Consider the following 22,209-nt stretch of genomic DNA (forward strand, 5'->3'; position numbering starts at 1 on the left):
TCAACAGGTGGAAGAGAGAGCGAGCTGGAACCAGGGGCTGGAACAGTACAGCTATGATGAGGAGGATATGGAGCACGGCCCCTTTAACTGGCCCAGACCGAGTGAGGAAGAGGAGGAGCACAACATCAGCATAAATGACGCCCAGCTGCCGGAACAGGTGTGTCTATACACCGGAGGAGCGGTCAGAGCGGAGCAGAGTGGAGGTGTGGCGTGGAGCAGCGGAGTCGAACGGAGGAGAGGAGCAGCGGGGAGAGAAGTAGAGGCGTGGAGCGGAGGAGGAGTGTTGAGCCGAGGCGAATCGGGGAGAGAAGCGGCTTGGAGCAGCGAAGCCGACGACTGTCCTGCCAGAGCCGGAGCAGTGGACACAGAGGAGGAGATTGCGGAGAAGGAGGGCAAAGGCGCTTCAGGAGTAGGAGGCTCACGGCGAGAGGAGGAGAAGGGCGGAAGAAGACTCGGAGTCCTACGCAGACCATCGGGAGAGACGGTCCCAGGAGGGCAACGGACCCACGATTCGCCCAGCCACTCCCCTGGAGGGGCGTGGCTAACAGAGGTACGTGGTAGGGTTACTGGGTGGTTGCGGATAAGGAAGGGAGAACCCAAAAGCCCTTAGAGTAAGTCCCCCGTGCACAACCCTCACTATCCGGGACGTAACTGAAGCACTGATTGTTCCCTCACCCCTTTTCCCGAACGCAACCTCTGAGTTGAACCTCGTACTGATACCACCTCTGTTTCTGTCTTCCCCTTCGGCGGAACCTGGGCCAAGACGGACCACGACGGAAGAACACGGCGGAGCCCGACCCGGCGCCGAGCGGAGGGGGTCATCCATAAAAGCAGGAAGGAAAGAAGTCGCTCACCGCGTCCTGTGTCGAGTCGCCCTACCTGTACTGACAGACTATTTCAGTCAATAAAACCTGGTTTGATCACAACTAAGACTCGCCTCTTGCCTATTCCCACCCAGCCGGCCACAGTGGTGGAGAATGTGGGCAAACGTCCATTGGATATAACGACGATGGAAGCGATCCTGGATAGACTAGCCAAAGGACAGGAACGGCTGGAATGGGTGATAGAAAAACAAATACAGTCGGACGATGCGGACCGGGAAATAATGAAGGCGGCCGTGACCGCTCATGCCCTGGATCCTGTGATAGCCACGGTAGCCCCAACGGCTGGCACGGTACCCCACAGCATAGGGGGTGTGTCCTTACAGAAGTACATACCGGGAGAGGACCCTGATGCCTTCTTGCTCAATTTTGAAAGGGCTGCACGGGCGTGTGGATGGCCTGTGGCCAAGTGGCCTTTCTTCCTTGCCCCCCTGTTGGTGGGGGAAGCCCAGGACGCCTATCAGGTGGCTAATCCGACAGGGGATAACACCTATGTTAACATTAAAGGGATAATTTTGGATCATCTGGGCTTGGACACTGAGGCCTATCGGATCAAGTTTAGGAAGGAGAGGGGTGTCCCCGGAGAAACCCCCAAAACTTTGTTTGTGCGGTTAAAGATGGCGGCAGACAAATGGCTGACCCCCCAGGTATGCACAAAGGAGCAGATTATGGACAGGGTGTATCTAGAACAATTCTTGGAAGCCCTGCCGTATGCCACTCAGAGGTGGTTGCGACAACACCATGATCTCACTACAGCACAAGCAGTCGAGATGACCACCACCTTTACGAGAGCCCAACCCAGAGCCCCTTGGGGGGGGGAGCAGGAGAAGACAAGGCCCTCCGTGAAACCAGAAAGGAAACCGGTACGACTGCCGGAGGCCTTGAAACCCAAACCCTGGAGGCCGGAACCCCCGTCGCACAGTGGTCCTCAGTGTTTTGACTGTGGCAACTGGGGACACATCGCCCGGATGTGCCCTAGGAGAAAACCAACGAAGAGTCGATGGAGGTCGGGTACCTCCCCAGAACAGTGTTATACTCGGCGGAGATGGGCCCAGCCTTCAGAGTAAGTGTGAGGGTGAATGGGTCTTACATACAGGCGTTGTTAGATTCAGGGTGTCGGCAGTCTGTGGTACAGACACAACACGTAAGAGCCGCCCACCTGCTCCCCGACGACCGAGTCTACATTCGATGTGTACATGGGGACGTCCGCCCCTATCCGGTAGCGCTCCTACCCATATGCCCCAAGGGGGGTAGACCACAGAACATTAAGGTAGGGGTGTTGGATGCTCTCCCCGAAGACCTCATTATCGGGACGGATAACCCTGCATTCCTGGAGATGTTCCACGATAGCATGGAAAACCACGCCGGGAAACGCCCTAAGCCGGCTCTGGTGACCCAAGAACCCTGGGTACTTGACCGCAGTTTCCGGTTCTCCCAGGCGAATGATGCCACGCTATTTAACGCCTGGGACAACGCACAGAGGAACCAAGGCCAGAACCCCGTCGTTTATCCTCGTTTCTTTATAAAAAGCGAGCTACTATACCGACAGGGAAAGAAAGATGAACCGGAGGAGCTGCTCGTCCCCCTGGCGTTCAGGGAACAAGTATTGTTCTATTCCCATGCCCACCTCGTCGCCGGCCACACAGTGGCCGAGAAAACGACCCAGAACATACTCCGCCATTTCTATTGGCCGGGTGTTTATAAGGACGCTATGGAATACTGCCAGAAGTGTGAAACGTGTCAAAAAAAGAACATGACCCGCCCCCCAGCGGTACCCCTACAACCACTCCCCATCATTGGAGTACCGTTCGAACGAGTGGGAATGGACCTTATCGGTCCCCTTCCAAAGACCCGGAAAGGGCACCAATATGTGTTAGTGATGGTGGACTAAGCCACCCGGTTCCCCGAGGCGTTTTCGCTTTCCTCCACCACCACTCGACAAGTAGCCGACAAAATGCTCGAACTGTTTTCCAGAGTGGGGTTCCCCAAAGAAATCCTGACAGATCAGGGGACCCCATTCGTGTCCAAGCTAATGAAGGAGGTGTGTCACATGCTTAATATACACCAAATACGCACCGCTGTATACCATCCACAGACAGACGGCCTCGTGGAGAGGTACAACCGAACATTAAAGACCACACTAAGGAAAATGCTGGAGGTGAACGGATCTGACTGGGATCAAATATTACCCCTAGCTCTGTATGTGATAAGGGGGCAAAAACAGAGCAGTACAGGCTTCTCGTCTTTCGAACTGCTTTACGGAAGACAACCAAGATCTCTCCTGGACATGACTAAGGAGGCCTGGGAGAAAGAGACCCCAGAAGAGACGATGCACACTTTGGAGTATGCCAGGAATCTCCGATCGAAACTTGGTAAAATGAGAGACCTAGCCTATACCAACCTAGAACAGAGTCAGAGGAAGCAGAAAAAGTGCTACGACAGAGGGAAAAGGTGGAGGAGGCTGCAAATAGGAGACTGGGCTCTGGTGATGTTACCCTCCTCCCAGCAGAAATTCAAGGCCGAGTGGGGAGGGCCTTATCGGGTCCTCTCTACCATCGGAAACACCAGCTACAAAGTACAGGTGCACCCCAGGAAGACACAGGTGTACCATATAAACATGCTAAAAAAAATGGCTGGGTCCTCCTCCTTCAGAGGTACACGTGGTCGAATCCCCTCCCCATATAGAGGGGAGCACCCTAAGACACCTCGTGATCAACGACGACTTAGTGGCGCAGGAGAGACAGGAATTAATGGCAACCCTGAAACAGCATTCCTCGGTCTTCTCGGACCAGCCGGGACGGACAACCATGGCAGAACACCAGATACGCACACGTCCCGGACAAGTGGTAAAAATCAGACCATACCGCGTCCCAGAAGCCAGACGAAGAGGGATACAACAAGAAATAGACGATATGTTGCAACTGGGAGTGATCCGTCCCTCCAATAGCCAATGGTCCAGTCCGATAGTGATGATACCCAAGCCGGACGGAAGTCGCCGGTTTTGCATGGACTTCCGCGCCCTCAACGACATATCTACCTTCGACGCCTATCCGATCCCCCGGATCGACGAATTAATCAAAAAACTAGGAGAAGCCAAGTACATCAGTACCATCGATTTAACTAAAGGATACTGGCAGGTGCCCCTGCGGGAAGAAGACCGTCACAAAACAGCCTTTTCCACGGACTCAGGACACTATGAGTTCAACGTCCTACCCTTCGGGCTACATGGAGCCCCTGCCACCTTCCAAAGACTGATGAATAATGTACTAACTGATCTAACGACGTTTACCTCCGCCTATCTGGACGACATCGTAGTGTTCAGCCCGGACTGGGAAACCCACCTAGTCCATTTGGATAGGGTGCTGGGGACACTCAAGAGAGCCGGATTGAAGATTAACGCAAAGAAAACCCGCTTAGCCTTCCAGAAAGTGAAGTATCTTGGATACGTACTAGGGCATGGCCTGATTGAGCCCCAGATTGAGAAAGTTCGAGCCATCTCTGAAACCCCCTTTCCGAGCACCAAGAAGGAGATGCGTGCCTTCCTTGGGCTGATAGGATACTACAGGCGGTTCATCCCCCAGTTTGCCCAGCTTGCAGCTCCCCTCACGAACACCCTCCAGACCACCTTCAAACAATCCAGGTTGGCATCCCCCACAGTGGAAATGCTGAGCGCGTTTACGGCGCTAAAACGTAGGATCACCACGACCCCCATACTGACCTCGCCGGATTTCAAGAAACCCTTCTCGCTACATACCGACGCCTCGGATTATGGAATAGGGGCGGTTTTATCACAGACAGGGGAGGACGGGGTGGACCATCCGATATTATACGGTAGTCGGAAACTGTTCCCGAGGGAATTGAAATATCCGACGGTGGAGAAGGCGTGTCTGGCCATCAGATGGGCCGTGGACAAACTGGCCTACTACCTTGAAGGGCGGCCCTTCACTCTGTACACGGACCACGCCCCCCTCCTATGGATGGCCCGCAACCGATCCAATAATCCTAGGGTGTTGCGGTGGTTCTTGGCACTGCAGCCGTTTGCCTTCACAGTGCGTCACAAGAAAGGAGCGGACAACACTGGGGCGGACTACCTGTCCCGTAATCCCCTTCCCGAACGGAAGTGTCCAGGGGGGGAGGTGTGTAACCGGGAGGCGGGGGACGCCCCCCCTGTATCCCGGAAGGCGACTGTAAACTATGACCCCCCCTCTTCTTTCAACAGGTGGCAGAGAGAGCGAGCTGGAACCAGGGGCTGGAACAGTACAGCTGTGATGAGGAGGATATGGAGCACGGCCCCTTTAACTGGCCCAGACCGAGTGAGGAAGAGGAGGAGCACAACATCAGCATAAATGACGCCCAGCTGCCGGAACAGGTGTGTCTATACACCGGAGGAGCGGTCAGAGCGGAGCAGAGTGGAGGTGTGGCGTGGAGCAGCGGAGTCGAACGGAGGAGAGGAGCAGCGGGGAGAGAAGTAGAGGCGTGGAGCGGAGGAGGAGTGTTGAGCCGAGGCGAATCGGGGAAAGAAGCGGCTTGGAGCAGCGAAGCCGACGACTGTCCTGCCAGAGCCGGAGCAGTGGACACAGAGGAGGAGATTGCGGAGAAGGAGGGCAACGACGCTTCAGGAGTAGGAGGCTCACGGCGAGAGGAGGAGAAGGGCGGAAGAAGACTCGGAGTCCTACGCAGACCATCGGGAGAGACGGTCCCAGGAGGGCAACGGACCCACGATTCGCCCAGCCACTCCCCTGGAGGGGCGTGGCTAACAGAGGTACGTGGTAGGGCTACTGGGTGGTTGCGGATAAGGAATGGAGAACCCAAAAGCCCTTAGAGTAAGTCCCCCGTGCACAACCCTCACTATCCGGGACGCAACTGAAGCACTGATTGTTCCCTCACCCCTTTTCCCGAACGCAACCTGTGAGTTGAACCTCGTACTGATACCACCTCTTTTCTGTCTCCCCCTTCGGCGGAACCGGGGCCAAGACGGACCACGACGGAAGAACACGGCGGAGCCCGACCCGGCGCCGAGCGGAGGGGGTCATCCATAAAAGCAGGGAGGAAAGAAGTCGCTCACCGCGTCCTGTGTCGAGTCGCCCTACCTGTACTGACAGACTATTTCAGTCAATAAAACCTGGTTTGATCACAACTAAGACTCGCCTCTTGCCTATTCCCACCCAGCCGGCCACAGTGGGGTAGTCCCCACTGGTGGCAGCAATATCCCTAAGGATAAAGACAGGAGTTTTGATACTAGACACCTGAGTAAAATAGTGCCCCCCTTTAAACAAGGGGATGACATCCACAAATGGATGACTGCTTTGGAGAGGGCCTGCACTGTCCAGTGCATCCCCCAGAGTCAGTGGGCAGCTATATTGTGGCTCTCCTTTGAAGGTAAAGGTAGAGATAAGCTCCTCACTACTAGAGCTGAGGATGCTAACAATTACCAAGTCCTGAAGAATACACTGATGGATGGGTTTGGCTTAACAACTGAACAGTACAGGTTGCTGTTCAGAGACACCCAGAAAATTCAGTCTCAGGATTGGGCTGACTTTGTTGATTTTGCCACTAAGGCTTTTGAAGGCTGGTTACTGGGAAGTAAGGTTACTGATTACAAAGGATTGTATAATCTAATTATGAGAGAGCAAGTCTTAAATAATTGTCAGAACCAGTTATTACACCAGCACCTGGTGGACTCTGATCTGACCTCTCCACAAGAATTGGGTAAGAGGGCAGACAAATGGGTCAGAACCAGGATTAGGCCTAAGAACCAAGGTGATGACCAAAAGAAGAAATCAACCAAGCCTCAAGAGAAGGGTGGGAATAAAACTACAGATCAAATCACATCAGGGCCCCAAAAAATCCTCTGAGGGGGGTGGGTCCCAGAATCCTTCCAATACCCAGAAGAAACCTTATTGATATACCTGCAAACAGGTAGGCCATTTGAAAACTGACAGCAGTTGCCCAAGGGCCAACAACAATAAGGAGAACATACCCCCAAGTAACACTTCCAAACCTCCTGTAACTACTAGTAGTAATCCCCCAGGTGGTGGGAGTGACCCAAGAATTTGGGTGGATTTACTTTGGGAGTTCCTGGGGACTCTGGCCTAACCAGGTCCCCTAACTCAGATACTCTTGTCTGTGAGAATGGCTTGGGGTTTGCCAACTTCACTGATTGTCCCAACACTTTGGGCAAATACAGACAGGAGCCCCTCATCAATGGACTAAAAGTTGAAGCCTATAGAGACACAAGGGCTAGCATCACCATGGTGACTGAGAGCCTAGTCCCCTCAAGGCAACTTATACCTGGTGCCACATACCAGGTGACAAACATTGATGGAGTGCAGAAAAATCATCCCATGGCAGTGGTAAGTCTCAGCTGGGGAGGTGTCACTGGCCCCAAGAGAGTGGCAGTGTCATCAAACTTGCCTGTAGATTGCCTACTGGGGAATGATTTAGGGATCTCAGCCTGGGCTGAGGTAGAACAAGAAACCCATTCTAAAATGGTAAATCATCCTGAACAGGTTAGGAGGGCTGTGCCAGGCTCAGCCCAATCCCAAAGAGATTCCTTCCCTGAAAAGGTTAGCAGGGCTGTGATGGTAACAGCCCATACCCAAACTGAGTCCCTTCCTGAAAAGGTTGGTGGGGTTGTGATGGCCACAGCCCAAACTCAGACTGATAATAGTGTTGTGAAGCCTGAAACTATGGATCACTCCACTCAAACAGAGAGCATTGAGGAGGAAGAGAAATCTCCCTCCTACCAGACTTTAGGAGAGGATCAGCCTCCTCAGGGAACTGATCTTACCCCTTGTGAAGAAACTGCCCCAGAGGTAGTCAGGCCTAGCCTGGCAGAGCCCCTGATGTCAGTGGACCCTTCCAATGTGGGACCCAGTCTGGAGCAGGTAACCTGCCCCTCTCTACCCTGCCTCAGTCAGCCCAGGGCTGTAGAGGTCAGGGAGGCCAGTGGTGGACCCCAAAGGGCCCCCTGTCCAAAAGAACTCCCCAATCAGCAGATTAAGGGCACTGAAGCTAGTAGTCCTAGCCAAGTGCAAATAAAACAAACTCCTGAGGGATCCCCCTTAAAATTAGTTAGGGACCTCCCACAGATGGACACTGTTGGGGACAGCCAAACCTGGGACCTAAGTGCCCCAAACCTGACCTGTCCCTCCAGTAAGCCAAACAGAGGGACCCAGCCTCCAGCTTTAGGTAGCCAGAGGTTGACCCTGAAAGCATACAGCAACTCAGTCCTGGAAAGAAAAGCATGCATGGTGGGTAGTGATTGGAGGAAGCTGAGCCCAAAATTAGTGGAGCCTCACTTCAGTACTCCATATCAGCACCAGCCTTTTTCTTTACCAAAACACACCACAGGTAGAGATTCCCTATGGTGGAGACCCTCAGATACCCTTAGGGTGAGGGATTGCTTAGTGGACCATGAGATAGGGGGTAACCATGCCAGTGCATGCACCTCCTCATATGGCCACTCAGGCAATAGGCTTACCTGGTCAAGGATAGCCTTATCTCCTTTCGTTTGGGGGGGGGTTATGTAGGAAGGTGGATATCTGACTATGGTTACCCCAACTTTTTTCCTGGTGTTTTGCTGGTTTTTGACTTAGTTGACCTGGGATCCTGCTATTCAGGACCCCAGGCTTCCTGCTCTCTCTGTTAAAATGAACTCCATGTACCTTAGGTACATATCCAATTGGATACTGGGTCACCTTATCAGTCCCTGTACAGTGTACCTTAGGTACCCAGGGCATAGGTGCACTCAGGGCCTACCAGGGGCTGCAGCATGTATTATGCCACCCCTGGCTGGCCACCCAAATCTGACACAACTGGCTGCACGACAGCTGGGGCAAGGTGGTGTAATCACCCTTTGCTTTAGATATAGTATTCCTATATCTAACCCTAAAATGGACACATATATTCCTATCAGTCACTCCTATGGCAGGCCTTATCAATCCTGAAGGCAGAGTGCTTGGAATTATGTGAGATGGTGCTCTGGCATGAGCTGAGCCCGTTTGCAGCTTGCGGAACCAAGTCCTCATAGCTGTTCCATGATAACGCTATACCATATACTCTTAAGTGCATTATGAACCTCGCGGTCAAATGCTAACTTTGGCATAGCATTATCAAAACATGTCGAGTAAGGTGTCATACGAATTAGAATACTAACCCCTCGCCAATTCGGGCGACGGGGTTAGCATTCCACCCTTCTAAAGGGACACGACATGTATGTAACTGTGAACCCCGGTTAAAGTTAACTCGAGCCTCAGCATCACAAAATGGATGCTGCCACCACAGACACAAGTCTGACCTCCTGCTGCTGGGAATCCTTCCAGCGAGGGGGGCTCGGACAAAGGGTTTCCTGCCTTGGGAGGTGCTAGCACCACCCCAGACAGGATTTTGTGTATTCCAGGTAGGCAGGGCTGAGAGGAAGGTGACTGCAAGTGGCACCCCGGTGCTCACTGTGCATATGCCGGCTCAAACCAGTTCCAGGGGCACACCAGCCCCTGAGCTGGAGAGAGACCGGACAAAGGAGAGGGGTGTAACCACCCCCCTCCTGGTCCCACCCATGGGCAGGACCTAGTCGCGTGCCAGCCTCTTTTCTTAGAATAAAGGTAGGAGCGGGCACCCTTCCTAAATTGGATAATCTTGAAACTTGAACTACTTTCCACGAAAGGAACTCTTGTCATTCTCGGAAGACTCTCCCTTGTGGCTAAGGAGTAGCCACCCTGCACCAGCAGGCACCACCTAAGCGCTTGCGGTTTGCTGCACGTCCATCCTCCGGATCCACCAGCTCGACGAGACCCGGATTCCCTGCCATCTCTGACCTCTACCTGCATCATCAGCCCAGCTGAGATTCGTGGGTGCGACAAGACCCGTGGGACCGGCTATCTTCAAGACCTGCACGACGCTTAACCAGCACGACCGCCGAGGGATCCTCGAGTGGGTGCACTGGGGTTTGAGAAGCCCCAACCCTGAGCAGCTCCAGCACCGAAGTCCAGCCCCCCAGCATCCACGAGATCTGCGTGGGGCCCTTCTGCTTCTTTGCTGCTTGCCACGTTGTCCGGTCACTTGCCCGTCGGCTAGTGGCCCTCCTGACGACGTACCACAACGTTTTCACCGCTGGTCTAGGTCCTCTAGACTGGCCCTTGCTCCTTGATCAACAAGAAGCGCCCTGGACCCTCCTGGTCCACTCCAGACGCCATTTTGATTAAACCGCGTGGGCTTACCTTTGCCAAGGTTGTTGCTCCCATCCTGGATCCAGCATCGCCGACAGCAGACACCACCATGGGACAGCTCGCACCCCCAGCCTGGCCGTCGACAACGCCTCCTGGTCCGTGTGGCTGCAGAGTCCAGCGTCACCCACTCACCTGATCGCGGTGACTTCATCCGGTGCCAGCCTGGTGCCCACACAATCACTGGCTAGTGATTAAGAACTGAGTCCCCTCTGCTTTCAGGTCGCCTTCTTCACTGATCCAGCCTTGGATCGCCCCGAACATCTTCACTGGTCGCCTGCCAGCAACATCTTCTTTCAGGCTCCAAAGACTACAACGAGGATTCCCGACGTCATTTGAACCCTATGCAGCCGCAGCCCCTGGGCTAGGTAACCCGAGCATTTCGGTGCTCCAGCACAGGTTCACTATCCTAGTGTCCAGATCCTTTTTCGTTTTTAGCCTACCTAGTCGGATTCGTCCGGAAACAGTAACTTTTAAAAATACTAGCCTCCATAGACTTTGTCCCGCATAAGAGTTCCCACTCTGCACCCGGGTTCCCTAGGCCTCCTGCTCCTAACCTGAAGGTTCAGTAAGGTAGTCCTAGCGGTCCTGAAGCCTCTGGATCGTGTTACTTACCTGCTAGTATTTCGCATTCCACTTTTAGAATATATGGTTTTTCGTGCCCCTCGGGCATTTGCGTTATTTGTGCAACTTGCAGTATTTTCTTAAGAGTTTTGTATTGTGCTTAGCTCCCTGACTCATAAAGAGTTCAGGGTAGTCTTGTTATTAATAAATATCCTTTATTTTTTATAACAACTTGTGTGGTGTCCTTTCACTTGGTGTTCAAGGGGTATATATGATGGTAAAACAGCTGGCTTAACACGCCCTCTAGAGTTTAGCCTAAAGACTGCTCTTGTCCACGCTACTAGGATAGCTGGTCTATAAGGTTGACTTACAACCAATCATCAATAAGGGTTGTTTGGAATGATACAGAGTGATCACTAGAATAGTGAACACTATATATCAGGCCAACTTCTCACACCGCGGCCAAAGCCGACAGCGTCGAACCCGATGAGTCGCCATCCGACCCCGCAGGGCCTGAGGGCTCACCAACGGGGTCCGTCCGCTCAAATACGCGGCGCATGGCCTCGTAAAACTCTTTAATTAGAGCGGGAGTCGCTCCGGCTCCAGGAATGGGTGGGATGCGCGAAGTCGACTCAGGCTCCAGCTCCGCAGAACCATGCCTAGAGTGTCAGTGCTCCTTACCTCTCTCGACGACGGATGCTAGTTGAGGGGAAGTCGAAGTCCGCTTGACCTTCTTCTTCTTCTTCTTGTGCCTCTTCCCCGAGTGTCCAGAAGACCTTGAATGGGAGGAAGAGGACTTAGGGCTCCGTGAGTGGTCCTGCGACCTCCTCTTCTTTGAACGGGACGGTGACCTCCTCGGAGTCTGACTCAACGGTGTCGACTGACGGGCCGCAAGCAACTTCATCGCTCGCTCACTCAAAGTCTTCGGGCCATCACCCGATAGTCTAAAAACGACTTCGAATCGTGCTCATATTCAAGACACCACAGATATACGCGGTGGGAATCGGTAACTGACATCATGCGAGAAAAAGTCCTGCATGGCTTGAAACATGTCTTTCTCAAAGACATCCGTCGCACACAAAATTGAATCCAAAATATCGACAAAAGTCGAGAAAAAACCTGCCAAAAAGTGGCAGAGGGGTAGCACTTTCCGGATCGGTTCTTAACTGGTGCGGAACAAAAAGAACTGACATCCCCGCGCGTGGGTGGTACCTATATAGGCACCACGACATCATAACTGACGCTACAGATGCTGACAACGTCTTGTGGAGCAGCATGGAGCCACTAGACGTCACGCAAAAGGGGTATTGCTCAGCAAAAGTTTATGGATCGAGTCTGACGCCTGGGAAATTCAAAGGTAAGGAATCTGCAGCTACAAGTCTGTATCAGATCGTACAATCATTGGCTGAAGCTGAAACATTGTCAGGTCTTGCAGTAGACCCAGAAGGAGACGCTCCACACACTGGGCCCTGGACGGGCCAGAAAGAGCTGCGTCCTGAATGGAGCACAATGGGCTCCCACACAGTGTGCAGATACCTAGACAATGCCTCCAACAAAGCAAAAGCAGACATGATCAACAACCTCCAAAATATGACGCATGAATCTCCCAAACCAGAGACAAGTCCAATAGACATAGATGACCAGGTGACAGTGGACTGCTGATGCATCATGATCGTCACAGACTTTGGGAGGGGTCAATAAATTGGATTGGGGAGATGGGACTGGTCGAGATTGGACTGACAAATGGTGACCTTGATCGATCCCTCCGCCCCCCAGCGACCTAATAGAGGACTGCCGAACTTGACTCAACCCCTTGATATGTATCCCTATCCTATAAGGGTCGCACACCTATGTCCTCCCTTATATCCAGTAGATGTTGAAGTTTGATTTGGCCCTGTTGACATTAGTTTGTTGAGGAATTTTTATTGCAGGAGAGTTGGTTTGAGATCATTATACATACAGAAGCCTAACAGGCTAATGATGGGCGTGTGCGAGGCACCGACACACAAAAAGACTGGGATCAGGGGCCATCAAATGCTTTACCTCAATGTGTGACAATGGGAGCGCCTACTACAGTTAAACTAATATCATGACATGTAAGGAGACTCAACTCCCCTAATAAAGGCAGTCAAATATGGAGGTACTTCCTACATCAAGAGGCAGGTATCGTTTTTATACAAGAAACACGCCTACTGAAAATAGATAAATTCACAATGAAGCACCCTAGATATCCTAATCAATTCTGGGATTCTGCCTCCACCAAAACAGCGGGTATTGTATTATTAAGCAAAACTCTGGGTCAACCACAATTGGGGGTACATAAATATCCCGATGGGGGATACCTTAAATTGAAACAATGGAGGTGAAACACAACACTCACATTATTAAATCTATATGCCTCCAACATATTATACTAGTCGGGGTCTTCAGCTTCACTTGGGACCCCTCTCTGGATAGGCAAGCCAACTCATACCAGGGGAAAGGGAAACGTCTGCTTTTTTAAATAATGAAATGACTGAATTAAGCCTGGTAGATGCTTTGCGCCATTAACACCCTGATGTCCATAATTGAGCATACTTCTTGCACATCCATGCCTCGTACTCCTGCATTGACTACTTATTGATCACCCATTCCATCCTCTTATCTCTGACAGAATGTCTTATCACTGATATTTCTATATCAGACCATGCACATATAGAACTATCATGGGAGATAGACACAAGGCAGTCAAACACGTCCCTAAGTGGCGGTTAAATGTGCAAGTTTTCCCAGTTGACATAGAATTGATTCAAGAGGCAATCAAGGGATATCTCAATTACAGGACTCTCCTGGGCACTCCACCAAAATGGATGGGTTTAAAGCCAGAATGTAAGGTGGTATTCCCTCAATTCACATTGCCAAAGCATGTGAGGTGCGCATTCTAGAACGCAAGGTCCTTGTGGAAATCTGTGAAATTGAACAGTTAAACCAACAGACCCTGCCAAAACGTACCCCAAGGCTGGTGCTACTGAGAGGACACCTACATACCAACAGACCCTACCATACCCACAGAGCGACCAAAGTAGAATGAGGCCTAATTTCCTCAAAGCAACAGTTTTATGATACTGGAGACAAAGTGGGTATGACACCGGCACGCAAAATCAGACAACATAAGGCTAGATCTCACATAGTTCAAGTCAAAACTAAGGGAAACACATGGGCTGTAAGTGAACAGGACAAGCAGAAGGCTTTTTGTGAATTCTATCAAACACTCCATGCCCAGATCCCCGAAATCCAGCAGACATTCAAACTATCTCCTATCACCCAATCCCAAAGGAAACTCCTCGGCAACCTATAGACATAGCTGAACTGCATGGAGTCCTTTGCACCATGCAACTGGGGAAGGCATCGGTTCTAGATGGTCTCCCTATCTCCTTTTATAAAACCTTCTTCCCATAGTTGCAAGAGCACTTATTAAGGGTGTTTAACACCTTCATGAGAGACACTAGTTTCACGCCCACAAGGAACATGGCCAAGATTGCCCTGATTCCCAAACCCGGTAAAAACACAATGTGTTTTATCGACCAATAGCACTCCTCTACTTAGACGCGAAGCTCTATACCAAGATCCTTGCTCCCAGACTTGAAGCTATACTTCCTGGACTCATCAAACCAGATCAGATGGTGTTTATCAGACAGCCCTAAGGGGCAGATAATCTCAGATGCTTGATCGAAAAACTTCACAAGTTTAACATGCCAGCTTTAATCCTTTCATTAGATGCAGAGAAGGCATTTGATCAGGTTGGCTGGTGTTTTCTAAGCACAGTCCTGGAACAAGACCTTCTGGGACAAAAAGTATAGGTAAAACCATGGCCACATGCTCTGCTCCCATGGCGTTCATTAGAATCAATGGGCAAAACTGCCCAGCATTTATTCTGGCAAGGCGCACAAGGCATGGTTGCCCACCTTCCCCCTTGTGTTTTGTTTTAGCGGTGGAGCCCCTGGCCACGCAGATTCAACAAACTCAGCCAATAGCGAGAATCCCTATTTGGGGCAGATTGCACCACTCTCATGTATTTGCATCCAATCTCCTACTTAGCCTCACTAACCCAGCAGACTCACTACCAGCTCTGACTGAACTTTTGGATGCCTTCGCAGTGGTGCCTGGCTTTAAAAGCAACAAAGAAAAGGCACACATTCTCAAACTATCTCCCGACAAGAGGTGCCACATTTCCAAACTCTAGCTCGTCTCGCTGGGCTCATAAGCCTATCAGATATCTTGGCCTCAATATCATCTTGGTCTCAATATCATCTTCCTACCTCAGCAAGTGGACCAAGGTTAATTGGTCCCCCTTATGCAAAAATATTCTTGAAGAAACTTGGAGATGGCATCCCCTATATACTACTTGGTTAGAACAGATTAATATAATTATAAGGAACATCCTACCGAGAATCCTTCACATAGTCCAAGGTCGTCCCACTTCTATTACCAAAGAAGGATATGAAAATGCTACAAAAAACTTTACAAATGTTCATTTGGAAGGGGTAAGAAGTCATGTATTTCAAATAAACTTCTTATGACAGCAATAAAGAGGGGGTGATTAGCATGCCCAAATTTGGTGGACTATTATTGGACGGCACACCTCAGATATATTTCCGAGTGGGTAGCCCGTGAGAGTGAGAAACATTGGTTCCATATGGACTGAGCTGTTGCATGCTGTTCCCTCTAGAAATTGGTGTGGTTATCACGCGCCCACCATTCAAAAAGCGTGTATATTGCTACCCCCAACAAAACTGTATTGGACATATGGGACAAGGGGGCATATGATTAGGGTCTTCCTACTTTTTTATCCCTGAACACATTCATTGTGCAGAACCCTGATTTCACTACGGCAATAAAACCTGACTCATGGTGAATGGGAGAATGGAGACTGCAGGACATTGAGTGACCTGTTTATGAGCAGTCAGATTCAATCGATCGACCAATGTAAAAAGGGATTCCAGGTTGCAGAATCCTCAAGGATGCAATACTACCAGCTCAGGCCTTTCAAAAACATCATTTAATTGTATGAGGGCAAGAAAGGTCTAGTGTCCACAACCTACCACACACTGCAAGTCTCAAAGCTGCCAGCTGCCAGCTAATACACCTGTACCAAACACACGAGAAGACATTACTAGAGACCTCAGTCACCAGGAAACAATGGGAGGGCATATGGCGAGCAATCTCAAAGATTTTTAGAAGCACCCCTTAGAGAGACTTTGATGTCCTCACCCTGATGCAGATGCTCACAATTAATAGGGGACTTCATACATATGTATGATTACTAAAATGTTTGGAAAAGAAATCCTAGGTCACATTAAAGGGGTCCTAGGATAGCCCATCCCAGTGGATCCAGGTGTCATGCTATTGTGGCTGCAGCCATCTAATAGAGAGGGTATGGCTCGAAAGGTCTGGAAACTAATATGCCAAATGGCAGGAGCAGCTAGGCAGCACCTGGTCCTTCACTAGAAGAAAAAGGAGGCACACCCTGGCGATGGAACAACTCTCACACAGGCTAGCCCTAACAAACGAAATTCATCAGCAGACGGCAACCCCTTATAGTGTATATATGATAAAACTATATTATAGCTGCTTCATGTCCTATAGTGTGAGAACGCTACAGGTATTTGATAGAGCACAATGGCGCCAACAGGAAGGGAGGAGAGAGCAATAGGTATACGCAGCACTGGACCCATAGACAGGACAACTTTGCCCCTCACACCCCTCCAACGCCCCTTCCAATTGATGCTTTCCTCCTTTAGGTCATAGTCCAGTTGAGTCGAGTATGTTTTCTTTTTTAGATTTAGAATGGGAGAAAAAGGGAGGCTCCTTTGGGAATTGCTATAGAGTTTTACTTTCCTTTTTTATAAACATATTTAACTACCTGTTCATGATGCTCAAAGATTTGTTTGCAAGGCTGAAGCTTATGTTTAAGAGCTATTCATTAGTGTGTGTGTGTCAATCTTTATATGATGAAACACTTTGAAACACTTTGTGATTTCTGTTTGAAACATTTCAATGAAAAGTAAAAAAAAAAAACAGAATGTAAGTATGATTCTAAGGTCCTAAAGAGACACTAAAAATGGTAATGGTAGAAAATAATTTACAGGCTTCCAAGCCTCTTCAAAAATGTCGTCACAATAGGAATATGAGCAAGTTGACACTGTGCTGAAGTTCAGACAAATGTGGAATTATTTCCTAGGAACTACAGACAATCTCTAAATGTAATAAATCTTTAGTAAGGAAAGGAAAAAATAACACAATATATTTGTCACACACAACAAACTTTTTCCACCTCCCAGGTAGACCTATATTATGCAAGTACATTAGGAAGAAAGTAGTGCATTTGTAATATCAGCAACAATGAATTACGCTTTTAAAGTTTTCCTCTTAAACTAGGCATCAGGATTTAGAGTCTGTACATCTGGTACAATTAATTTATTGCAGAAACTGGGGTTTAGGTCACACAATGTTAGTTTACTCTCTTCTCACTCTCTTTCATAGGACACTTTCTAAACTGCTTTGCACAAAACAGCTCTTAAAAGTGTTGACCCAGTGCTAGAACGAAGAATGACAATTTCATACAGAAGTTGGATGTACCTCAAAGATCCTCCTCTGTTTCTCCATATGGCTTAACTTTTATTAGCCAGTTATTTACATTCAGAAACATATGCTGTAACTCATCTTTATGCCTGGATACTAGGGAGCAATTTGTACAGTTTTCTATCACTCATGGATAAATATTTTGTATGGCTACTTTTGCGTGGGAAAGCAGGAAGGAAAAGGCAGACGGAGTCTCTTGAAGGATGTTTGCCAGGACCTCGACCTGATAATAGTAAAGACCAGATAAAGGTCGTCTCTCCAAAGCTATATATCAAACTTTACACCCACCACATCATTTCACAACATGTTGCTTTGTTACTAGAGTATCTGCTTCTATAAGTTCAAAATAACTTTTGTGGCTGTTTTTTCACCAAATCCTTTTTCAACGTCAAAAGGCATGTAGGTCTACATATTGTCACATACTACATTTAAGCCCAATGACCTGATTACTATTTCTAGCATGCATGACTTGATTTGAAGGATTCATACAGTCTTTGATTAGCTGAGCAGCCAACTTTGCCAATAAAAGCTTTGCTGTTTTCAATAAAGCATTATAAAATATGTTCCCGAAATGGCTAGTACCTGTAGCTCTTAACACTGGTGTTCCAGATGTGATAACATTCTGACTTCAATGACTCAGCAGTTTTCAATTACAGTGGACGTGTACAGAAGGGAATAGTTGTTTTTATCAAAGATACTTGCACCACTAAAAAATCTAGTGCAGGTTGGAGAGTTTAAAAATGTGTTGCTCTGAGCTGGTCTATTCTTTATTGCTCCCAATCTATTGACTGCTATTTCCCCAACACATTAAAGCCTCACTGAAGGGAAATAATAGTTCCACAGACTGAGATTAACAGCATGTATTTACTGAAAATATTACATTTGGCAAGTGCCTCTTCTTATGGTGAACTTGATGGAGGGATGGAAGACTTTGAAAACTAAATCATCCGGACATAACCTGAAAAGAGTGTTGAAGAGAGAGTTCTTCTGGTTAGGAAATGCTTCTCTTCATCATTGGTTATCTAAAACACATACTAAGGAAGGATGCAAGAGGTCAGTAGTTGCTGGAAAATAAGTAGTCTATATGAAGGCAGCTTATGTCATTAAATTAATCTGGATAGTCACCAGCATTATTGTTTTATCTTTCATGCAGCACTTCACATTCACTGGCTGACTGTGAGTGGATTTATCTTTGGAGAGGTCAGTGCAGAAAAATCAAGCCAAGTGGGCCCATCTAAACCAAGTGAGGGGGATTTTTTCTGATCAGCTGAACAGATATATACCTGATACAAAACTAAATCATTAAAACTGATTGCATTTTTTTAAAAATGGCATTACAGAAAAAGTACTGAATTTTGAGATGTCTTACTATTTAGCATAGCACAAAATTGCTTAAGATAGAATGTTTTTAAAAAGTTGAAAAACGGTCACAGGGTCATGACAGACAGCACAGATTATCCAAACATTATAAACCAAGGAGGAATACTCACAATAGACAGCTTACCTACAAATAAGCTGGCTCTCAAATTCTCCCACTTCCAGGGGAGAGAACTTGATTAGAATATTTTGTTTCTTCAAGGCTGGTATGGTGCCACAGCTTGGCTCCAAAGTAAAAGGAAGAACATCTGGGTCAACTGACAGCAAGGAAGATACACTCTCTAATATACTTTCTGGTCGGCCCATTCCACGGCTTGAGGTTGCTTGTGATGAGGTGGTATCACCACCAAACTGAGAACCACCTAGATCAAGCAAGAAAATAGGTCCATTTTTTATTATTTAAAAACAAATAAAACACCATAATGACTTCTTCATCTCTTTTCATTTTCTATTAAAAATCACTATTTTAAATACATGCTTATCAACAAGTGCCACAAAAAGTTTAGAACTTGTAAATGGTGCCGTATTTGTCACGGGCTGAAAATGGAAAACATATTCACACAAAAAATGTAAGTTTGGTTAAACACTGGTTCATTCATAGAATTACATTTTCTGAATATGTGACTTACATAAAAGAACATCCCAGAATTTTTTTTTTTTCAATGCTGTATTCTGCTTCCCAACCAATTGTTTTCAAAAGATCTTCAAAGCCTGCACATCTTTGAAAGTAGCATGTAGCTACTATGTGCATATAGAATTATTCACTTGCATGTAAATGTAGGAATAAACAATTATCGGTTTACTAAGTCTAAATAAGAAATTATTAGACACTTTATTGAAAGGTCCACTGCCATCAGCCATGTAAAAGCCATCCAAAGAAACTACTGTCATCAAAACAAATCTGCAATGGCAAAAGTAAAAGGTATTCAGAAAGAAATCTTAGATGCATTCAACATGGCATACTTTGATAATAGGCTGATTAAGAGCAATCCATATTTTATTACACCACACAAAAACACAGATTCCATGGGCAGTTTTGATCAATGTCTTCTTAAGAAGTTTTGAGGCCCTGGGCCAAACATATATTTGGACCCCACATTAAAAACAACCTTATATGTTATGGCCTATTTGCTGCTAATTCAAGCCTGCATGAAGGAAGAATAAAGAAAAGAAATGACAAAGGTGAGATCGTGTGATAGAAATATCACTTTAAAAGGGGGCCCCTGCAAGGTGGGGGCCCTGGGCAATTGCCCACTTTGCTCATGCCTTAAAACTTCTCTGATTTGACAAGTAACTTAAGGAATTCATAAAAGACTAAGGACCCAATTTTGAGTGGGTCAAGAAAGGGTGATGTACTTAATGCACATGGTAAATACCACTCCTTTTTACTGCCATCTTTCCCTATTCCCCTATTCCCCTCTTTACTGTAGCCTCTCCTTCTCTGATTCCCCTACCTATTAGCCAACCACCCCTCCATTTAGTTGAAATTTTCCCCAATCAAGGTAAGGCCCTCCAGGTTGGAGGCAGGGTACCCGCTTGGATGACACGCTACCTGCGTCCCAAACCACGTTGACTTATGGATTCACACAAAGTACTTCTATCTTTACTATTATTTTATCCCACAAGATTGCAAGCCACACTAAAGAAAGTTTTAAAATATATATATCTACACCCAAACCAAAAACTAGACTTCTCTCAACCAAACACTGCCATTCATTGAGGTGCACCAGGAACGTCAAAAAGTGAATACCTTCGGTAACGTCTTGTCTGGTAGAGATTGGCTCTAGCTGCAGATTCCTTATCTTAAAATTATCCCCAGGCACCAGACTGGATCTGAATTATTTTTAGAGCAGTCCCTCTGCGCATTGGTAGAGGGAGTCTAGCAACTCCATAGCGACTTCATCCTCTGGATGTGACGTTGACGGAGTCCATATAAGCCCTCCCCTGATAGACTGACGTCAGTTTCTTCTGTGATGATTTTTCGCGCCAACAACCCGTAGTCACTATAGAGACTGCCTATGGATGCAGTGTGCCAAATAAGAGACATCTTTGGGTCAAACAATTACAAAGTCCTAAAGAAGGGCATCAGAATGCCACAACAAGGATCTTGTAGGTAACAGGACTTACAGTTTGCAGAGCGGGGAGTATGAGTAGGTCGTTAAGTAATCTACAGCTAGATCCTGTCTCGACCAGATAAGGAGTTATTGAAGGTAAGTAACTTATTCATCTGCTAGAGACACCTAGCCACAGATTTCTTAGCTTAGATTTAGATACCCAAGCAACACCATCCTTGGAGGCGGGTCTGTGAACTGAACTGAGAGAAAGATCCCTGAATAGGACTAGCCGAACCACAATAAGATAAAGCAACCAGGCTGTCTAAGGAAATATTGGTGAAGCTAACAAGATCCTCCACTAGAAAGACAGCGGGAAGCCCGCATGAGACGCATGTGGGCAACATTACCCACAGCAGAGGGATAAGAAAGTATCAGAAGAAAACACTTTATAGAAGAAATGCGTTACTTATCCGTAACTGCAGTTATCCAGTATTGGTGTCTTTCATAGATTCAGATGCCTGAATCATTCCCCATCGTCGAGATGGGAGTCCCCAGTACATAAATAAGTAATGTCCCATAGACATATAGAGAACAGTAGGCCATAGGGCCTCACTTTTGTAAGATATCTAGGTCCTTTTGTAAAAAGGACCAAACTCTAGAAAAGAGCCAATCAGCTGTCACCTCCCTCTAGAACCTTCCTGGCAGGAGCCTCAGTCCCTCAGATTTTCGTACGCACTAAGCTAAGTAGGCGTGTTACTGAGAGAATTAGGTGAGTCCTTCCAGGGGAGGCGGGAGGGTTGCATGTGAATCTATGAAAGACACAATACTGGATAGCTGCAGTTACAGGTAAGTAACGCATTTCTTATCCAGTATTATAGGTGTCTTTCATAGATTCACATGCCTGAATCAGAGTAGCAAGCAATACAGAAAGCACATTTCGCATAGCACAGTATATGCAAGTTATTAGACACTAACATATCCTGCAACTAGTAACAGCCCATAGATGCAATCAATACCATCAGCAAAGAAATGTGCATATAACAGAAGGATGGAGGGATGAAAGAAGGCTCACCTCAATGAAATAGATTGCGAAGCACTGCTCGTCCCACTGCTGCATCCTTCATCAGCTCTGTGTCCAGGCAATAATGCCTAGTGAAGGTATGAGGCAACTTCCATGTTGCCGCCCTGCAGATGTCAATCACTTGCACCCCCGCAAAGAGTGCCATAGAAGTGGATATAGCCCTCGTGGAGTGGGCTCGCACCTTAGAGCGCAGAGGCAGTCCTACCTGTTCATGACAGAAGGAAATGGCTGCCGAAATCCAGCGTGAGATGCTTTGTTTTGTAAGTGGGAGAACCTTTTCTAGGTCAGCTGTAGGCCACAAAAAGCTGATTCGATTTCCTAAAGTCTCTTGTCTTGTCGATGTAAAATTTCAAGCATCGCTTGAGATCCAGAGAATGTAATGCCCTCTCCGCTGCTGTACTGGGATT

The 22,209-nt window shown here is 47.9% G+C and overlaps 1 protein-coding gene across 2 annotated transcripts in view; it reads right to left on the minus strand.

Annotated features, from left to right (window-relative positions):
- Positions 1-22,209, minus strand: part of HYDIN (HYDIN axonemal central pair apparatus protein) — a 3,619,565-nt gene that overhangs the window by 702,557 nt on the left and 2,894,799 nt on the right. For both annotated transcript variants that reach the window (XM_078670948.1, XM_078670947.1), the window contains one exon: positions 18,795-19,029. In XM_078670948.1, the coding sequence (XP_078527074.1) occupies positions 18,795-19,029 (235 nt within the window). The remainder of the gene's footprint in view (positions 1-18,794; positions 19,030-22,209) is intronic.

Source organism: Lissotriton helveticus, chromosome 12 (genome assembly GCF_964261635.1).
Source record: "Lissotriton helveticus chromosome 12, aLisHel1.1, whole genome shotgun sequence".
Classification (NCBI taxonomy): Eukaryota; Metazoa; Chordata; class Amphibia; order Caudata; family Salamandridae; genus Lissotriton; species Lissotriton helveticus.